The sequence below is a fragment of the Limanda limanda genome, chromosome 3 (genome assembly GCF_963576545.1).
Source record: "Limanda limanda chromosome 3, fLimLim1.1, whole genome shotgun sequence".
Taxonomy (NCBI): Eukaryota; Metazoa; Chordata; class Actinopteri; order Pleuronectiformes; family Pleuronectidae; genus Limanda; species Limanda limanda.
Window position 1 is genome coordinate 18,268,238 of NC_083638.1, and position 22,381 is coordinate 18,290,618.

At 39.4% G+C, this 22,381-nt stretch overlaps 1 protein-coding gene across 1 annotated transcript in view; it reads right to left on the minus strand.

Annotated features, from left to right (window-relative positions):
- smyd3 (SET and MYND domain containing 3) overlaps positions 1–22,381 on the minus strand; it is a 69,697-nt gene that overhangs the window by 8,395 nt on the left and 38,921 nt on the right. Inside the window, exons 6-8 of the mRNA XM_061068471.1 lie at positions 7,189–7,256; positions 2,724–2,826; positions 2,007–2,117 (exon numbers count right to left, since the gene is read on the minus strand). Coding sequence (XP_060924454.1) covers positions 2,007–2,117; positions 2,724–2,826; positions 7,189–7,256 — 282 coding nt within the window. The remainder of the gene's footprint in view (positions 1–2,006; positions 2,118–2,723; positions 2,827–7,188; positions 7,257–22,381) is intronic.

Consider the following 22,381-nt stretch of genomic DNA (forward strand, 5'->3'; position numbering starts at 1 on the left):
CATTAAAATTTCTTTGAAAATAAGTGTTAAAAAATTCCGCCTGCACTTTGCATATCTATGTTACAGCACCTGCAGTCCACTGAGTAACTACTGTAACACACACACACACACAGCTGGATGGACAGATGTACATAGAGAGCAGTAACATAGCACCAAAGCAACCCCCTGTATAAGATTTGTCAAGAAAAGTATTTGTTATTATAACACACACGCACAAATGCATAAACGCACAAACACATACATTCACTAGAACAACAACAAACAAGGTTTAGATGTCAACAGTCGTCTGTTGCCATGACAACTTTGGGTCAGAGCCCAGCATTATCATCTAAAGATTAAAGAGAGAGGGAAGATGACAGAAATTGTGTGTGTATGTGTGTTGTGTGCATGACAAAGTTGGGGTTGAATAAAATGAATGCTATTGTCCCACAGAATCAACTGAGTGCTCTCTCTTAGCTTCTCACGCGCATGCACGCACACCTGCTGTTAGATTATTGGAGAGACAGAATAAAGTGCTGCATATGGAGAACAAAGCTGGAGGATGAAGGCAGAGAAAAGAGAGGACAAGAGAGATGACTGAATGAAAATACACAACTTCAAAGAGAGAGGGTGACACCCTGGAACAGAGAGGCTAGGCGAAGAAAGAGTGGAGTAAGACGGATGGAGAAGAAAACTGCAGCAGAGAGGCGAGATGATTTTTCACATTTTCAGGAAGCTGTCCGAAAGAGCGAGGGAGGAAGAAAGAGAGGGAGAGAGGGGTGAAGAGGTAGAGCGTGACAGAGTGACTGAGAGGAGGAAGAGGAGGACAGCAGGAGATAAGACGGAGGGTGAGAGTGAAGAAGGAAAAGGAGGAGAGGACAAGGAAGGGTACACTGTAACATGTTACGCACCGATACACTGTGTAAGCCAACAGTGGCATGGCAAGGGTTAGAGAGAGAGAGCGGGAGAGAGAAAGTGCATTTTTGGCAACTTCTAGTTGACGTCATGAAAGCAAAGTGAAGTTCAAATGAAGAAATCTGCGTCTGATTGGTTTAGAGAAGACAAAAATACATGTGCGAGTATGTATTAGTGATCATGACAGTGGGGCAGTGGATATTGCTCGCCAATAATTACTACACCAAATGGAATCTAAACAACTTTACAAGGGTTTTATTGGATTTTTTTTATATTGCAACATATCAGATACACACTGCAATCCAACTGCTCGACAGTGCATGTCACGGATATTTCTACACCGCTACAATGAGACGCAACACTGAGTCAGCTCTATTGTTTTATTACAGATGAGTGCTCTCCGGAAAACATCACTGCAACAGTATGAGGCAACATTTGCACAGCTAAGGTCATAAATGTATCCCATCGCTGGCTGAGGAGAAAAGGATCAGGCCAGATTTGTAATACTTGTGGTATTAAAATAAGTCTTAAAGGTTCAGTGTGTTAGATTCGGGTGAAAGAAATCGATTGGCAGAAATTGAATATAAAATAATTGTACTAGTGTGTTTTCATCTAAATTACACAAACTGATGTTTTGAGGATTCTCTTCGGGCATTACTGAGCTGGTTTCCACAGCAGCAACACGGCAGTACTGAGGGGTGCTCCTTTATCTGACTAATTATGCCTTATGCTGATTATTGGTCATATTTGGATCATTATGTGCATGGAAACCTAGATAGTGAATCAGTCTGAACTGTTATCTCTCCCAAGGAGGTTATGTTTTCACTGCTGTGTGCCTGTTAGCAGGATTATGCAAAAACTATTGAACCAATTTTATTGAAACATGGAAGGAGGGGCTATGGCTCACAGAACAAGCTGAGTGGATTCTATTAAGAGGGTGGATGCAAGAATTTCACGTCGTTGTTTTTTGCATACTTCTGTGAATTTCTCAAGAAATACTACAGAGATCTTTATGAAAAACATCAAGCATGTGTAGAGTGTTAAATATCTATAAACAGGTGCCTCTGAGTGCTCTTCTAGATGTAAATGAAAACCAATCATCTTCAACTTACTTTGTCGTGAGAGTGGCATCGCTGGCAGTGGCAGGTAAAATGGTACTGGTCCTCCAGCTGTCTCTGTCGCTCCTCAGTCAGGGACAGCGTCTCCATGTAACTAATAGTGAGCTGGAGACACAGAGGACCCTTTAGTTTGAGAAGACATTGAATTGGTCATATTTCTTTAAGTCCTTCTTATAGATGAATTAGCTATATACGTCTGATCATTGTTAACTGCAGCTCAGCACAGATAGATATTTTTTAGTGAAGTGAGTTTGAGTAAACTGAGTGTGGAGAAAAGACACACAGCCGGAGTACAATGTGTGTGTGTGTTAGTCCAGATGGTGTGGATGCATCTCATTACATACAGTCAGGAGGGATGAAGTGTGGAAAATTGCAGAAATCATCACATTTGTGTTGCTGTGATATTTCATTTAGCTGCATTTTTAATAATCCTTTAATACCATTAAGTTCATTTTGCCTCCATCAACATTTATTATGATTATTATGATAACTACAGAGACGCCATGTCCATGGAATATGAAATGGTTCTTGGTTTCTGATTATGTTTCATTAAGAGCCTTAGGGAAGTGGCTCCTCCATCAGTAATAACAGTGAACATATTAAAGATCATGAGCATGAAAGCAGAGGCAGCATTACTATCAATAAAAAACTGTTACAAATTGTGTTGTTAATGTTGTGAGGATGCAGTGTGAGTATCTTTCTTCTTCATACCTCCTCCTCAGGTTTGATGTCTCGAACAGCTCTGAGCTGCAGCTTTGTCCCCTCAAACACCATCACACAGTTTGGCCTGCAGTCATGGTTTAACAGAGACAGACTAGCAGAGAGCAGGGTGAACGAGGGGCAGGAGGGGGCGAGACAGGCAGAGGACGAGAGGAGGAGGAGGGAGGAGATGAGTCAAGAAGGTGGAGATGAAGTGGGCGAGGAAGAGATATATGAGCAGAGGGGAGTTTAAAGAAGAGAGAGCATAGGAGATGTGGGAGCAAATGGGATGAGAGGGAAAGGAGGAGTGGAAAATTAAATGTGGTTAAATGTTTAATTTTCAAAATTTATTCTAAAAAAATCTTTCTGACAATTCTATGTATATAAAGTATATAACCCCTTAACCAACGCTGACAAGCAGCTCTCTGGCTTGAGAAAATAAATATATATCAGCACTTCTTGTCAGTTAATGTTAAAGTTAAAGTTCCTTCTGTACCTCAGCACATCTGCAACATGATAAATACTGAGAAAAAACACGAGAAGAGCCACGTCTGAAACTAGACCAGACAAGTGGGAAGACAGAACTCATGAGAAATAAAACACAGGATGAGGGAGACATCTCCCACAAGATTATCACATATCTACCAGCCAGTATAGTGCCATGGCTGAGGGATGACAAGTGTATTGTTACACATAGAGCTCTAAGGTAGCTATGTATGTGGCAATGTACTGTAATGTGATGTAATGTAATCATAAGGCCAATCCTCCATTTAAAAGAGTGAGTGCTTAAACACACAAACTCTGGTGACTGTCTGTCTGAACACTATGATAAAATGAAAACTCTGTGTCTGTCATTGCAAATGTCACTCTTCATTTGTTTCTATCATTCTTTTAGCCTTACTCTCTTTGTCTCACACACACACACACACACACACACACACACACACACACACACACACACACACACACACACACACACACACACACACACACACACACACACACACACACACACACACACACACACACACACACACACACACACACACACACACACACACACACACACACACAATGGATTCAACTCGTCCTCCCACTCACTCAGATGAATTTATATTGTATAAATCACCGCAGCCTCTAAAACGTTCATATCGTTGACTGAAGAAATATTATAACCTTCATTAAGGTGGGAAGTATTGCAGGGGAGCTGCATTAAACGGTATTACTTTTAGCAATGTTGTTATTATCATTATGCCATGTTATCATCAGCATTCGTTTGTTTGTTTTATAGTAAGATTACACAAAACTTACCTGAGGGATTTCCACAAAACTTGGTGGTAGGATTTGGCATTGATCAGGATCAATATCCACTATATTTTAGAGTGAATCCATATCAGGGATCATATCACATTTTGATCGCTCACAGAATAATTCATGTATTTGGATTTGAAAAAATCTGAATTGTAGGGGAGTGATATTTCTGAGAAATGTAGTGCAGCTCTAAATACAAATCTAGATTAGTGAGTTTAAATGTGGTTTCATTAGGGGACTGTTGGTGGATGAGTGCCATTCTAGTTGTTTAAGTGGCACACACTTAATACAAAGAAAAAAGCTTGTTGTTATTCTGAGTTTTTTAAGACCTCTCTGACCCATAAGAAGGCATTTACTGTCACTGCACACATGGCTGATAACAAAACACTGAAGAGGTTTGTCTGTTTTTATCACCTCCTCTATTAATGGTGCTCTTGTTTATCATATTCATTGAGCAAAACAATGGATGCAAGAGATAAAGACCTTGTGTGTGTGTGTGTGTGCGTTCGTGCGTGTGTGCGTGCGTTTGAGTGCGAAGCCTTTTTAAAACCATCAGTTACCCCTGGCTTTGTTCTACAGAGGAGAAATTGCAGGTTGAATATCAACAACAAAGCATGTTTTTATCAGATGGAGAGCAGCTCGTTAGCATACTAATGAGATGAATTAACTAAACTACGTCTCACATTAACAATATCAGCTCACTCTAACCGAGACTAAGTGCTGCGGTACATGCAGGACTGAGAGTGAAATATCACACGTGTGTGAGTGTACAGACTGTACAGGACTGCTGTGGATTAAATGAGAGAAAAGCCTCAACAATCCTCTTTTCTTTCTTTGTGTTGTTTACATTATTATTATTGTTATTATTATGACTCTATAGTTATTCACTGGCTGTCTAACATTTTGCTCTGAAATTGTCAAAATAAGTTCCCTATCTCGCTAAAAAGGTGAATAAACTCTTGGATCCGCCTCCTGTTCTGGATCTGCACCCAAGTTTAACGGCTTCTACCCTGACCCATACCGCTTCTTTATACTCAGTTTCGTGGAAATCCGTCTGATAGTTCTTGCATAATCTTGCTTAAAGCCAACCAACCAACCGATAAACTTCCTTCTTGGTGGAGGTAATTACAGCACCTTGTTTGAAGATTTATAATTTCACATGTCACTTCTATGGTTTGGTAAAACATGTGACCCGAGTCGAACATTAGGTATTTCTAAAGGAAAAGCTAAGATCAAATATCCATCCATCCATTATATATACAGTTTATCCTTTGAGGGTTGTAGGGGAGAGAGGTGGGGGGTGAGCCAATCCCGACTGATATGAGCGAGATGCTGGCTTCCACCCTGGACAGGTGGCCAGTCCATAGAGAAAGCACAAAGGACATTAAAGGGAGGTTAAACATGAACATATGTTCATGGCAGCTCAATTACTGCAGGTCACTTTTACAGTTTCATAAAAAAAGGTAACCAGTATTAGCACAGGCCAAGCAAACAGGCAGGTTCAGGCAGTACTGTTCTACTGTCTCATTTTAGTTAACACGTAGCCAGGCTGAGTCGTCAGGCAGTTAAACTCAGCATTTTCAAATAATCCAACTAGGTGACGGGCAATTAATCACGCAACTGACTGGCAGGTGCATCCCCAGTGTACGAAAGCCGGCACGTTATATACATTTTCAGGCATGTTAGTGTGGACAGGGATTATAATGTTTTGATTTGAAAACTTTGTTTTTAAAGAAAACATGGTCGTATGGATGTGGCACATATGCTATAAGAGCATGAAATCTGCTGTGCAACACATACAGTACACATCTCCCTGGTCTTTGTTATTGTCAGTGAATGTTTTCTTTCTGTTTTCATTTCACTGTATCCATGTAAAGATTTGGCTGCAGTTAAACATGGGTTTAGGTTACACTGAGGTGGTATGAAGTAAATGGTCGTATAAGATTACAACGAGTGAATAAAGGAGAATGTTATCGTTCCTGCTTTAAATCACACATCCTGATAAAGCCCTCAGAGGACAGAATTTAATATCATATTTTCAATGGGCCATTAGCAGTGAAACACAAGCAGACGGAGACAGACACAGAACAGTGAGCTCAGTGGAGACAAGAGAGGAGAATGAGGAAGTCTTCTGAGGAAAAGAGGTCTGGACATACAGCGGAGATAGAGAAAAATGAACAGAATAGGGTGAGATAGAGGTGTGGCCCGTCCACAGAAATCCCCCCACCTTTTCAGCAAACCTACGGTTGCTAGGCAACCCAAAATATGAATAGGCAGGGGACCATCCTGTGAACAGGCCCCATCATTTATGGATGAGTTATGGCACAAATCGCACCCACACACTGACACAGACACACACAAACGGCTTTTGCTGGGCTTTGGTAAAGCCACTGTGACCATCTGACATCTCAGCGACAGCCAGATAAACTGGCTGAGATACCTGCACTGTGTGTATGTGTGTGTGTAAGTGTGTGTGAGAGAGAGTGTGTAGAAACACTAACATGTTCAACAAATCCTACCCCACTCACCCAGGACGTGCCAGGATTAAAGTACACACCTTGCTCAGTGTGTGTGTTTCACTCCTACATGCCAGACAAGAATAACATTGCAGTTGGAGTAAAGTCTCTTACTTCTCTATGTATTCTGTACCCACCCCCCATCCCACCTGCAACACCACCATCCCCACCCCACCCCTATCTACACCACCCTTTCCTAACTCAGAATTAGAATATTCAGTCGACATTCATTTTCAAGTTTCGCCTCCAAACAAAAATGTGCTTCTTCCTTTCTTAGTCATACTTCAAAGAAACTGCCAGGGAAATGGTGAGCAGAGTGGAGGGGGGGGGGCTTTGAGAGTGAGTGGGTGAAGGATGGGTGGGGCTGGTTGGGACGTGGTGATCCGGCAGGTAGCTCCGGAGCAGCATTTACATTTCGTGGCAGTCATATTGTGTAAGTGACAGACAATGGCAGATAATAACAAAGATTGTGAGCTAGATTGAAATTAATGATGCTGCTTTAGATATGAATGATTCACATTTTGACCTTTGTGTGTTTGTATGTGTGTGTAATATGTGTGTGTGTGTGTGTGTGTGTGTGTGTGTGTGTGTGTGTGTGTGTGTGTGTGTGTGTGTGTGTGTGTGTGTGTGTGTGTGTGTGTGTGTGTTACCTCGGATACAGCCCAACTCCAATCTCTTGCAGCTCTCCGTCACTGAGGGCGAAACAATTACATGTCACCTGAAGCAGAGGAAGAGGGTAAAAAAAAAAGTCAAATTTGTTAAATTGCTTGCGAGAAACAAAAACAATATCTTTCATCATACCTTTTCAACATTTTCACACATTTCTGGCAACTGCAAACAAAAAATAAAGTCCCAGCAGCACTTTGATTGAAACACGACGTGCTTTGAGATGCAGAATATTAAGCTGTGGAAAATTACCATCTGCTTATTATTGAAGGGGAATGTCTCTGTTTAAAAGAAAAAGCTTTTTGAAGTAGAAGACAGGTCTGTAATGCTATTCATCAACAGAGTTCACAAATTCTTTCAGGGATAATATACACTGAGTTTTAATGTAAAATGCTTTTTTGTTTCCCAGAGGCTTGTTTCCCCCTCCCTCCATCCTCTCCCACCCCTCACCCCTCTCCCACATTCAAAACAACAAATAGTATATCTAATGGACGGGTGGATATTATTACTTCAAAACTACATAGAGAAGACGGACGAGAGAGGATAACATAAAATATACTCAAGAATTCATTAGGTACAGAGGTGGTGTGAAACCAATTTATCACATTAAAAAAGAATATAACAGGGATGACAGAAGAAAAAAAATTAAGACAAGATGGGTCAGGAGATGATTGAGGACAAAGGAGGTCATTTAATTTCTGTAAAGCTAATGGCTTATTGAAGGTCATTTCAATTATTTTTTCAGTGGAGAAATGGTTTGTGTTTGGGACTGTAGGCAGATCATTGATATGTTATTATATGAATTGACATGCATAATAAAATATATTATTTATTCAATAATTTGACTAAATAACAGACAGTTAATCAAACTTGTTTCATGATTCTTGGAAAGGCAATGCTGGTCAGGTGGTCCATCACTTTGTTCCAGAGAAATATATTAACAAGTTCTTTGGTGGATTGCCATAAAATGTTGTCTCAAATACAATACAAATAAAATTATACTATTTTATCAAATTACTATTGTTAAACAATTATACAAATACACAATTAACCTGAGTTTTTATTTCATCGGTAACTTACATGGAAATCAACAAGATTTCCATGTAAGTTTTCTTAAAAAATGGAAACATTGAAAATTACATTGTATGTAGCACTGGCATGAATAAACCTCTCACTATGCATCAGGGTTAATTGCAATATTTCAGAGCCAAAGATTTCACATGCGATTTGACAAATTTAAGAGGGTTAGAGAATTTTGTATTAATATATCTATAGAAGTTGTTAAAAAGAGGAGACAGAGAGATGAGAAAAGTGAAAAAAGCAATAAACACATTCAAATACAAAATAAATGAAAGCTAAAAAAAGAAAGAATAGAAAAAACACTTGGCGTGTCAGACACCGAGTTAGTGCAGGTAAACTAGTGATCATGCAACAGTTGGTGCTGTTACTTAAGAAAACATTCAAATAATTTTAACTTTATCAACATTTAATGTCAGAGTTGCTGAGAAGGATGGTGCAATTTACTGTGAGCCACAGAAAGATGTTTCCCATCCTGCGTATGTTCACACCAGAACCAGAAGTCATCAAAATGATTTGACTGGAATCTGAACTCGTATTAAAGTCACTCCTCTTGGAAAATGAGGGGTTTTACTCAACTATATACTACGAAGCCGAGGAGGGAATGTAATTACATGAAAAACTCACTGACATGAATCATTCTCTCTTCGTCTCCCGGACATTTTCACACACTTCATTGTTATTCAGTTGTTCACACACACATCCATCACATGTGCCATAAAACATGCATTAAAGTGCAGGAGACAGATACATCATACAACACAGCAATATGTTGTATATTAATAACACTATTTCACGACAGGACAACAGTTAAGTGCTTTCATGAGATTTTTATGGAGTAGTTGTCACCCACAGCAACTCGCGGGTTGCAAGTCCAGGATCAAACACTTTCTTCAGTTTTTGTTAGAAATTGACTACTGGAAGCGGTTGACCAATCACAACAGAGTAGGATAGCTGGTCAATCAGAGCAGAATAAGGAAAGGGTGTTAGACAGACAGGTGCAAAAACCAAGTGTTTCCGACAGAGGCTGAAAAGAGAAGCTGCAGCAATGAACAGCTTAAGGAGAGTGATGCGTTCCCTGAACCTCAGCGCATTTCAATCTTTTTAAAGTAAGAACCCGAATTAAAATGATGAACCTTAACGTGACCATTAAATTTCTCCTTCTAGCTGTTGCAGCTTTAGAAACCATCAAACGTATATAAGACCCATTCATGTGAGGCTGCTGCACTAGGTGAATCTGTGGGTGTTACCATTCAGGGACTCTTGGGGTCAGCTCACTATTTAATGTAATATTATCTGATCATCAAAAGAATAAACAAACCTAAGTGCCAATTATAGTAGGGTGGGTGGCATGCATTAACCCCTTTAGATCATTTGTATCCTGATGAATCACACAGTTAGATTTGAAAGACCAGAGAGAGCAAAGCCGTAAGTGAAGCTATGTTTAGAATTTCTTTTCCTATGTCTTACAACTGTGGCCTTTATAAGAAGTAGTACTTGAGTTCCCCACAGTTTTCACAGTATTAGGAAAAAGCAGCATTGATTAGTAACAGCAGGGACACAGGGACGACCGTGCAGAGAGAACAGAAAGGATGGTTTTAAGAAGAGGGAGGAGGGCAATGAAGTGAAAAGAGAATTTAAACAAACAGTGGTAGGACACTCAGCTGGGTATACTATAGATCTGTCTCCATCACACATTCAAACACACACATTCAAACATTCAAACACACACACACACACACACACACACACACACACACACACACACACACACACACACACACACACACACACACACACACACACACACACACACACACACACACACACACACACACACACACACACACACACACACACACACACACACACACACAAAAACACCAACTCTCTCTGGGGATGAGAATCAATCTAGCAGAACATCCACATCTGCAGAGCCGGCTGGCGGACGCCTTTTGCATTCCAAATACCAAGCACGTGCACACACACACACACACACACACACACACACACACACACACACACACACACACACACACACACACACACACACACACACACACACACACACACACACACACACACACACACACACACACACACACACACACACACACACACACACACACACACACACACATATAAGTGGGCTTCCCTGTTTTACAGAGCAGTACTCAAAAGCTGCTTTTATGAATCAATTCCTGTATGTTTCTGTCAGACTCCCATGGCTTCCTCTTGTCTTTCTCCTAAGCATTTTTCTCTTTCACATGCTCTTTGATGTGCTTTTAGACTTTAAGCAAAAATGCCAAAACCTATTTGCTTCAAGCTTCTTAAATTTGAACAGGTTCATACAGCTTTTTTTGTTATAGAAATCATAATATATTTTGCATTTTTAATATATATCGCAATGGCCTCTAGATAGTGTCAAATAACTCTCACACAAGTGGATTCAAAAGCCACATCAAAACTGCAAAAGCCACACAATGGAAACACAACCACATTGGAAATGAGAGTGTTTCTTGCGGTCAAATGAGACATCTTTTGTGAAAACGCAGGAAAAGTGGTCTTAAAATTTGATGCTTGTCTGTTTGAGGTGTTATGGTAAAGGTGCTTCGAGGAGACAAAAAGGATTAAATAAAAACATGTGTTGTCACTTTTGCATCCATTTTTCTGTTATGTCATCTGGTGCATTTTCCATTTATGACACTATCTATATATTCTATCACTATCTATTCATCTTGATTGAATTAATTGAATTCCATAAAATAGACTGAAATGATCTTGCAGGTAAATGTAAAGAAGAAATTATTAAATGAAGGCAGTTGATGTGGATAACATAATTTATATTATCCAGTCACTGTTACAGCCTCTGTGGAGAAGCACACTATTATTGCATCTGTACAATTGTTCCAATGGTGCAGAAAACATTAGCCTTTCCATTAATTTGTTTGCTGATTTATTTTATTTTTTTCCAATTTGCTTTATTTTTCTTCTGAATGTGAGACAGAAATAGGAGAGACAGGTGAGTGAAGGGTGAAGTGAGCAGCCTGTGAAGAGGAAAATAGAAAAAAAATATCAGAATCACCCTGTTTCTAAAAGTACATCATGTGAGGTGAGTTTCAAAAAACTAATAATTGTACTTTTTCAAGAAAATGGTAGAAAACTGTAACAAGCTACTCAAAAGACACACTGATCATATAGATATTAATACACAGTACAGTGACCCACATTTTTTCAATAAAGAATTAAACCGTCAAGGACAGTTTGCTAGTTTGCAAATTTATTCTGGGGTCGGAGTAGGTTGTGGTTCAACTCGTGTAGTGTGTGATAGTGGACAACAACCGATGCCAGGGACACCTCACGACATCCTAACAAAAAGACTAGCATGATCGATGTATCCATCACCGCTGTGACGTTGACCAATAGGAGCACAGCTGCCTACACATGCCGAAGCGAAAAAAGGAAGGATGATGTTGGTGTCATACGGTAGAATCCTAAAACAGAGGAAAGGTTTTTGGGCTAAATACCACTGTTGGTTACATTTTCGTCCCAGGCAGTCAGACACAAGCACATCGTTTTCCGTGATGTCATGTAAATCGTCAAAGATAGCAAACATCTGGGTGCAACGAGTATTTATCTTTCAGTCTGCTTTCTATTACACATATTACACATTCACACGTGTACTGCACACTGAACAATACGGAAAAAGGCCAACTAATCTATTACTACATACATACAGATATATTATAGGATAATTTGCCATATTAGCTCAATAAATTGATAAAACAATAATCTAATCAATATGGTAATATCCTAACTTCAACATCAAACTCCAAGAAATGAATCCAACTCAAAATGTTCACAGCGAGTTTGTCCACGACTCATCTTTAGCATCTCAAAGACTTTTTTTTTATCAATTAGTAACTCAGCTATGAGCTAATTGTTTCATAACTGTCGGTCACGATGAAAATATAAATAAGGGAATCATCTCAGAAATGTAAACTGCACTAGTTTTGGATGTGTTGGATGGGATTACATCAAAACCAAGACTTGGTTCACATGCCGTGGGACAAAAGCAGGAAAACACTGAGATGGTGAATATGAACCTGTTAGCTCGGAGTAAACTATTAGCTGCAGGACTGCACTGTGAACGTCTGTGCTGGCATTAAGTATTCATGGAGGGAGGGGCAGATCAAAATGATTTCAGTGACATTTTGGAAACATATTTCTAAGAGGCTGGGTGGGGGTTTGGGACGGCGAGGGAGCGGGAGGTCCTGTCATCTCGTATTGGAGGCTTTGGATTGGTTTGCTTTGTCCTGTCATGTCGGTTCAAAAAACTTGTGACTGGATGGTTTATGTCTTTAATGTTGCTGGAATCGGTTCAATTACTGTCAATCTGGGAGAAACTACAAAGGCCATCAGATACAATCAAAGGCCGCATCTGTGTGTGTGAGTGTGTGTGCAAGGCTGTGTGTGTATGTGGCCTGTGTGCACTGTTAATGCTTTGATAAAGTATTTATGAATGCATCATGCTTCTTTCATCTCTAAATAGACAGGCTGACAAACATAGACAGAACTACTGAGGAATTATGGAGAGAAATAAACAAGGCTAAACATCATCTCTTCTGTTCATGTACACTGTTAGATGCACCCTGCTTTTATTATCATTATATTCAATTATTAATATGTATCTTTGTCTCAACCACCACATTGGCACTATAAATGGGCAAATTTCCAAAATGAGCACATTTCTTGTTACTCTGGCAATACAATAATTGCTTATATGAACAAGGGATCTCATGGTTACTTGTATGTGAGAGGAGTTGCTCCAGTGTCATGTCTACAAAGCATTTGTTAGCATCTTTCCATAATGAGCTTACAAGTTCACCTTATTAATTTTAAATCTGAGCATTATGTCGGCTGCTTATTCATCATATAGTTTGACAAACTTCCACATGCGTGCGTGTACGTGTGTGTGTGTGTGTGTACGTGTGTGGTTACTGGCACGTAACTAATGAAGTAGGTCAGCGTTTATTTCTGTCTTCATTTAATTACAGAAAAGAAGCAATTTTTTTCAAGAAACCCAAAATATGAATAAGGCACCATGCACTTCCTGAGTGACACTACAGTACAGATTCTTGAAAAAATATCATATGGTATTTGAGTTTTATTCTAAAAACAGCTCCTACTCTGACGTTGGCTTGATGAAATTGTTGCCATGGAACTACAGAAAAAATCAAAGTCACAAAACCCTACATATACAAGGCACCAGTTCACGAGATTATCATAAATGTGAAGTATCATGAAAAAATTCCAAATGGTTTTGAGATCTGCTCTGTAAATGAATGATTACAGATTAAAAGACTGACAGCCTGAGGATTTTATCCCCAGCATACGCTCCCTGTATCTTGTGTCCAGATGAGATGACTCCTCGGGAGCAGTCAGACAACAATCCAGTGTGCAGTGTCTGTGTGAGCTGTAATGCTTTTCAATGTGATTGGACAATGTGGCCAGAAATTTGCTGTCAAGAGCTGCCATATAAATCCACAGCATTATTTTATAGCCTGAGGTGTGAACAGTAGTTACAGCACTATCTGAAGGACATGTGGGTGTTGACTGGATCGCTGACACTGCAGTTAACTTTATTACTATCCCTCCTATTTTCAGTTTAAGGCAATATATTTCTTTATTTCTGCCACAGAAATGGTAGTCTTTGTTTGTCCCTGAATATTGTCATTAAACTTGATTCCTTATACTTATGACACAAGATTTATTTAATTGCCGTGGTGGTTACAGGCTTAACAATGAACACCAACAGCCCTGGTTTGACCAAGGACCTTCCTTATTATTTTGTCCTATTATATGAGAAAAACACAATTTAATAAAACAGACTTATTAAATGTATCCTAACCTAATTCTAATTATGTACATTGTCGGGACATGGTGTACGTCTCCATTAGTAGGACATGCCCCCATAAAGATTTAGGTCCCCGCAACATGAGCAAAACCTGAACCACACATACACGTTTACGAACGCACATCAAGAGTCTACCTCTATTAAATTAGCATAAAACAGCCAAACCACCACGGGAAAGGATGTGGGGGAGAGAGAGGGGACAGGTGAGGTACATGGGAATGAGAATTGAGGAGAGGAGGAGATAAGACGAGTGGAAGCAGAGAGTGAACAAGCAGCAGGAAGGTAAGAGGGCTGTAGAGGGAGGTGGGACAGGAGACTGACAAGGTCTGATACAGAAGAGCGAGGGAACGAGGGAGGAGGAAAGTGGAGCAGAAACGTGTCTAAAACTCGTTAGTGAACTTGTTAGAGGAGAGAGGTGCACCCGGGGAAAACATGGGTCAGAGTGTTGATGGGAATCCACAGAAGGAAAAAGAGCTGGAAGCATCAGCTTTGCAAAGTGGGGCTCAGGAGTCAAGAGGTTTCAGACCCTGGATCTTTCAAGGACTGCAACAAGCTTTTAGGACAGTTGCTCGGTGATACTGTGAAATGTTAACATACACGACAGAGTCATAATAACTGAGTGGAACTTTCTTTCAGGAGGGAAATGGCAGCAGCTTGAAGGCAACAGTAAAAACTGCTCAGTGCTCAATCTGACTATATTTGTTTAAACTCACATGTAGAAAGCTTCTACAATATCAGCTCTTTTCACCAGAATTAACTGGTATACACAGGTTTTTATATGTGGGTAATCACACTGGAAAAAGGGGGGGGATTGACTCATTTCCCGTACCCAGTAAAGGAGATTTTGTATCCGTTTAACCATTAAGATTAATAACCATACTCCAATTTATGTCTTTGTAATGTGAGCAGAATTCATAAACTCCATCACAAACACCCACACAAACACGGGTAGAACATGCGAACTCCACACAGAAAGACCGTTACCGGAGTGGTACCTTCAGGAACCTTCCAGATTCAAACCTGGTAACCTTGTGAGGCATACCACTGCACCATCGGCGACACTACTTAAATGTCCTTATTTGCTTTTAAAGCTATTTACTATGTGGCTGTAAAGTGTCTTTTCCCCCTGATTAGTGTTTCAAATGGATTAATTCCACCTTTTGGTCCAATTACTATACTGATTAGGCCTTAAGACATAAACATACACCATAACACATTACACACATTATTAAACATACATTATTCTGGTGATAGAGTTCAAATCAAGCACTAATTTATATCCATGCACAGTTTGCACACAGTCACAGTTGCAGAATGTGGAGAGGAGACAACTATATAAGTAAATTGAGCTGTAAACAAGAACTTAACTTTCTTGTGTGAGTTTAAATTGCTTACACCCACACTTCACCCACAAACACACCCACAAACAAACAACATCAGCTCCAGACTACATGCAATCGAAAACGAGATTGCCCTCTGCTCTCTAATTACTCATCTCCATGCTGATATCCAATTATCTCCAATGAAATGAGAAAATAAAGTCGACATGTGTTTTTGTCAAGTTGGCACCTTTTCAGCTGATGAGCTCCTAAGCTGCTGCAACCATGTGTACACACACACGCACACACACACGTACACGCACAGTACAGATCTCATCTACACATTAAGTAGAGACAGATTTATGGTTCATACTGTAAATCACTCACACACATACACACACTCATATTAGGATGTATGTCTCTTGCTGTAGTACATTGTATATTACTGCAAAACAGTACGACAGGCAGAAAGGCAGCAAATACAATTATCAGGTTGGGAAGTTTTTTACATGGTTTTTAACTCCGATAAGGAAGCAACATGGACCCTACAAGGACCGTTGAATATGAATTTTATCGTTAAGAGCAATAGAACAACGCATTGAAAGCTGTTCCCAATTTTATCTGACTTGTTAACAGGGTTACTGCTAAAAAATATATATTTCTTACTGGTCTAGCTCACTCGAAATGAACAGCAACAGCAGTTACAACCTAATAACATATTAAAAATTAAACGTTTGGGAAAATATGTCTGATGTATATGACATCAACAACTCAGTGAGTCATGTGCCAATATTTTTGCCAACACAACAAGTTGCTTACTCAGAGGCATTCCATGAATCTTCAAAGTCGGGAACTAATTTGTGTGTCACCTGATGAATGCACTGTAATCCTTTTGTTCTTCCCTCTCTCCAGCGGCCAATTAAAAGGAATTTTGTTAAGACATTCCTAAGTAGGAGGTCTCGTTCAATAAAGGTTGAATTTTGAATATCATTGATATTACCAGCCATGTTTGGAAAAACTTTACAGCATTCGACAGATGCCAAAGCATCATTAACATTCCACATGAGTCTTGTTCTTCCTTATTTAATCAGTATTCATGAAAAAATTAAAATAATTAAAAATAATGTGCAACTTTATTGCATGAAATGGACAAACAGAGTTCTCTGCTTCATAATGAGAAATGATGAGGAACCATTCAGCAACCATGAACTGCTTCAGGTAAACCGCCCAGTAACCAACAGTAGAATACTTTAACAATACTCAGAACAGTGAGCGGTAAAGGTTGCACAGCAGCCAGCGCTCATTTTCAACACAACATATAAACACAACAACATAACCACACAAACCCAACCACACACTGAGATGTCAGTGTTTATAGAGTAAATTACTGTGGTGAGTGTGGCCTACAGCTGTAGCACATCCAGTAAAACTGCTGCTTATTTACAGAAGTGACCTGAGAGGTCCATGTACTTTCTGCTTCTTCCCACCCTGTTACTCAGTTTCTCTGACCACTGCTTTCCTGTATAGCAGCAATAACAGAAGGACAAGAATAAGGCAGGAAAGAGAGTAAGTACAACATGTGATAAAGACAACAGGTAAAGAAAAATTAACAGTAAGGTTCAGCCAAGAAGACAGTGTGAGGGCAGGTTTAGTCAGAAGAATAGGTTATTGTTTTCAGTCTTTTTAGGAAATCAGTTTTTACTGCTTGGCTGCTCTGCTGCTGCAGTCTGAATCAAAGGCTGTCTCACAGAGGAAAGACTGTTCCCTCCTCCCACTCTGAGCAGCAGTCATGTGCTGCACCCATTCCTTCCTCATCACACTCAAACATCCATGTTATCCTGAAGACAAAGGTTCCTCACATATATAAAATTGTTTGTCTGCTCAAAAGGAAGAGTTTAAAAATACCAACCTTCACTCAGGAGCAAAAATGTGTCTTTAAACTTAAAACAAAGAATAATGTGACATTTATTAAGATGATCTTTTTATACCAAGCACCAGGTGCTCCCATCAAGCACCTGGATATCTACACCAAAGAGTAAGCAAAAGCACTATCCATATATGTTTCAAAAATGAAATATTGAATGCACTGCACCATCATTGAACACAAAGTCTGGCAGAAAATATTTGAAATCATTGACTATGAGTTGACTGGCCTGTGTGCCCTCAGGAGACTCCAGCGCTCTTGAGAAAGATGTCTGCAACATGCAGTGGGATCAAGCCATCGGCTGTATGCATTACAGAGTAAGCCTCAAGGCATACATATAGTCCGGAAACGTTTCTGACGGCAAACATGTTAGGCACTGTGATGGCTGCCAAGCAACTTGTAATTCATTCATTTTCAGCACTTCTTACCCTGACCAGAGCTTCTCGGGCAACTCTAGGTCTCATTCCAATTAATTTCAATCCTCTGGGCTTTTGTAACTTATTGTCATGCCAATGTAGCGTTGTCACTTATCATGACATAGTACACAGGCACAGTGGTTCATGGCTTGGCACATATCTTAAAGCCAAAATGTGCCACTTTCGGAACGTTATCGCTACAGCCGAGTTTCCTCCTGAAGGTTGTTGTTGAAGCCCGCTGTGTGTTTGCAGCAGCCACTGCTGCACAGTAAAATACCACTGAGCCTAAACTTGATTTTAATGTGTGAAAATGACATCATGCATCATGTTAATGCTTTGGCTCTGTTCTGAACAGACTCATTTGCATTGTCAGGCAGTCCTGGTACACAGAGAGCATCTCAAGTGAAAACACAGCATGCTGGTTTCACATTAAATAATAATGATTTATACGAACTCACCTATAGACACTATACATTTTGTTCACCATACTGAGCCTTAGCCTGATGACTGCATGCTCTCTTTCTTTCCTTTTTACCACATGGATTCTTAATGATCTACAGATACATAACCTCTTGTCTCTGGTGTTGGAGTCTTCCAGCACCAACCTGTCCAATACCTCTGTGTCAAATATATGATGAACGTATGTGTGTGACTGACCATGTGACCATACATAGACACCTGTAGTAGACCAATCGATGGACTGAACAACTGCCTGCATGGTGTGTGATCAGGGACCAATCAGTTATATGTTCATTGCTTCCAAATATGCTGTAAAAGAAATATGTGACCTTTGTTCTGCGAGCACGCCTGACTGACTTAACTTTGATCGTCTAAGATTGTCTCAATATATTGTCAGGGTTTCCCCCAGAAAACTTGCTAAGCCTGGTGGTAGGGCTGCTAGAAGGCACCCGCGGGGGGGGGGGGGGGGGGGGGGGGTTGTTGAGTCTTATACTCTAAACATGTTGCACTTTGTTTAATATGCACACCTAACTTTTTTATTTTGATAAGGGGTTAAATAGATACTTTGATATCTTTTTGAGTTGCACTGCTGACTTAACTTATAAGCCCTCTTTTTTATTTATTTTTATCACGTTGGAGTTGCTAGTTTAAACCTACAGTTTTGCACTTTAATATTTGAGCCTTTGTTTACATTTTGTTTTGTGCTGCATTATATGGTGACATACAGTTTGTTGTTATCAAAATAAAATTAACTGAATTGAAATGGTCAATTTGATTTTTTGGGAGGAAAATTAATCGTTTAGATTAATCGATAAAATAGTCGTCAGATTAATCGATAGAAAAATAGTCGTTAGTGGCAGCCCTACTTAATATTAAAAAAAATTCAAGTTTGCTGTGAACATAGCAGTCAGGCCTCTTATTTCAGAAACAATGAACCGTAACAGTTTGGTTACCAATAAAAGATAAGCGTACTACTTCTTTGCTTTCAGCCAGCTACTCAAACAAACAAGCAACAAATTAACAAACAAACAAAATACACAGGCAAGTGTCGGCCTACTTTGAAATAAATTAAACACAGAACTTTGTAGGGCTATTTGAGTCCTCATATTTGTGGAAAATGTATGAAATAAGAAGTACCCTATTTTTAAATAAATAAAACCAAATAGCTGCAGCCTAATCGCGTAACGGACTAGGTTTATGTTTATGTTCGGTTTTGACTTATGTTCAGTAAAACACTGTGTTGAAGGAGCGTTCTGATGTCTGAGGATCAGTGAAGGCGACGTATGTTCAGTAAAACACTGTGTTAAAGGAGCATTCTGTTGTCCGAGGGTCAGTGAAGGCGTCTGGGTGGGACATGTGACTGTTTGGACCAATAGGATGGTTGCTTGGGGATCGGGGCCATGTCTGTGATCGGGGCTCAATGAGGAAGTGAAGTGTTGTTGATGTGCGCGAGTGACGGATTTTTTTTTTTTTTTTAAATAAAAAAACCATGTGACGCTTAGCCTGGCGGGGGGGGGGGAGTAAGGCCTGGCGGCCCGCCAGGCCTATACCGCACTGGGGGAAACCCTGTATTGTCTTCAATATATTTTACTTAAACCCTTCCAGTGTTTGTGTCTGTGTTTATTGAGTGGTTCAGATCCGTTTCCAGCTGTTCTGTTATTTTTAAAAAGAGATGAACAAATGTGATGTAATAGGTCCGAATGTTGAATCAGATATGATACATTCACCTTAAGGTTTTGAATATGAATGTAAATGGAGCAAACTAAATAACAGTCTGTATTTTGTAGGTTTTCCATGCAAATGCCATAGACTTGGAAGCATATGTTTAAGACTGAGTCAAGGAAATGTTGAGTGGAACTTTTGAAGCTGTAAATTGTGTTGTTGTTTTGGACGTCACTATATTGTCAGTTGTTCATGTTATTTCGTTGAGTGACTCTACCAGGATATTTACCCAACATCTAGCAGCAAGTTAATCAAACATTAACCAAATCATCTCTGATTAATTGTCATATCAACAGTGTGATGCTGTTGAAGAAATACAAAAAAATGTCTTAAAGAAAGTCATCCTGTATGTCTAAATGCTTACACTATAGAATCATACCAACAAAACATTGTGCATTTATATGCTTCATATGTACTGCTGCATGTTTTAGTGACTAGGTTGTAATGATAATGGTGTTTTTATGGCAAAGATAGTGTTTAATCAATAGTCATTGTAATAATGACAACATAGCTATTATAGCTGTCTTTAAGTGTGTGTGTGTCTTTGTAGATAATTTTGTATGCAACACAATGGTTGTGTGGTTGTTCTTCCGGTGTTTCTTCCGGAAATTATAATGGGATTCTTTTTATATGTTACTGCTGTGCCAAACATAAGTGTAAACACACAGTACCAGTCAACACTCTGCCGTCAATAAAAGACAAAGGGGAACGTATGCATGACAAAACACAGCTATGGTCTGTTTACATGTTTTCTTCTGTGATATTACAGAAATGTAGCAAATAAAAGAATAATAGTGAAAATGAGTGGATGATACTAATAATCAACAAGGAACGAGGGGTTATGAATGTTTCCATGAGTATCAAAAATGCAAATCTTTGCTGTGGCTTTGACAGTCACCTAAATGAACACTATGGGACATTTTAGACTGGCAGTTCTCTCCACCACCACCACCATCATTTTTTGGAAGTAAGAATCAAAACCAAGGCACACTAAAGCTGTTCTGACAGCTCAAGGTGGTCCAACACTTTACTGAGACACTTCATGTAGGTTTATCCATTTATTTATCACCCGTCTGCACCTGAAAACCTGCTGGATTTCACAAATTTCAATTTGTTGCAGAAGCTAATGCAACAAGGCAACTTGACATCCGACAAACTAATGAAATAAAAATGTAAAATCAGTGGTTTATCTTGTACTGTAAAAACCTAAGCACCATAACTCGGCTTTTAAAATACAGAATAGCAAGGATCATTTCCAACAACAGATTCCCAGAGGCCACATTTTATGTTTCTACTAACAATACATGTTGTATGCCAGTGGAAACTTATATTATTATTTTAATTTAAGAGATTAGCATGATCCATAAAGTGACTTATATGAGACACGATTATTTCAAGCTTTTAAATAAATCACATAAGAAACAGTAAACACAGAATGAACCCACAGTGTCTCTGTCCTCGACAGCATATTACGTCTGTATAAAGGCCTTCTTAAATCCTCTCTCTCAACACTCACACTCTCTGTGATAACTGAGCTCATTAGCATTGAGACATGAAATCAAGGATTTAACATAACAGTGAATGGTGTGAAGATGAAACGGCTCATCCTAAAGAAAAGAGAATTAAATCTAAAAAATGCTGCATCATTCAAACATGAATGAATATCTTTTACTGAGACTAAGTTCTTCCCTTTCGCTGTCTGCTGGAGTGTGTGCACCCTTTGGGTGACCATATTCATAAAGATTTCTGCACTGCAACCTTGTGTAGACTGTGTGTGTCCATGCAAATTTCACATGCACCTGTGTGTGTGTTTGTGCATAAGGAAAGCAGTCTTTTCTGCATGTTTGTGTGAATTTGACATGTGAAGAGGTGTAATGTAATCTGCTTTTGATTTCAAACCCTTGTTTGTTTCTCACAGTAATAAAGTAATGCCTTGGGCTACAGGTGTATGTATATATAGTTTATGTGTGTGTTTGTGTGTGTACACCGTAGTGATAAAGTACTGCCTTGGCCAATGAAAATTACCCTCATCCATCTCCTACAGTGTACACACGCACACAGACAGACACACACGCACGCACGCAAGATAGACAACAGAACTATGAGAGGCTTATATCATTTAAACTGACCTGAGTGAAGCAGGATATATTAAAAGCCATTAAATTATTACATAAAAAATGTGTCACAAAAAACAAGTCATATATTCATAATAAAGGTGGTGTTAACAACGTTCAGTGGAGTGACGCACAAAAGGCTCAACATTGAGCCAGTTTACTCGATTGCCTGAACACATTCACCCTCTAATTAACAACAATCAACAAAGTGATTAATCAATTAATCGTT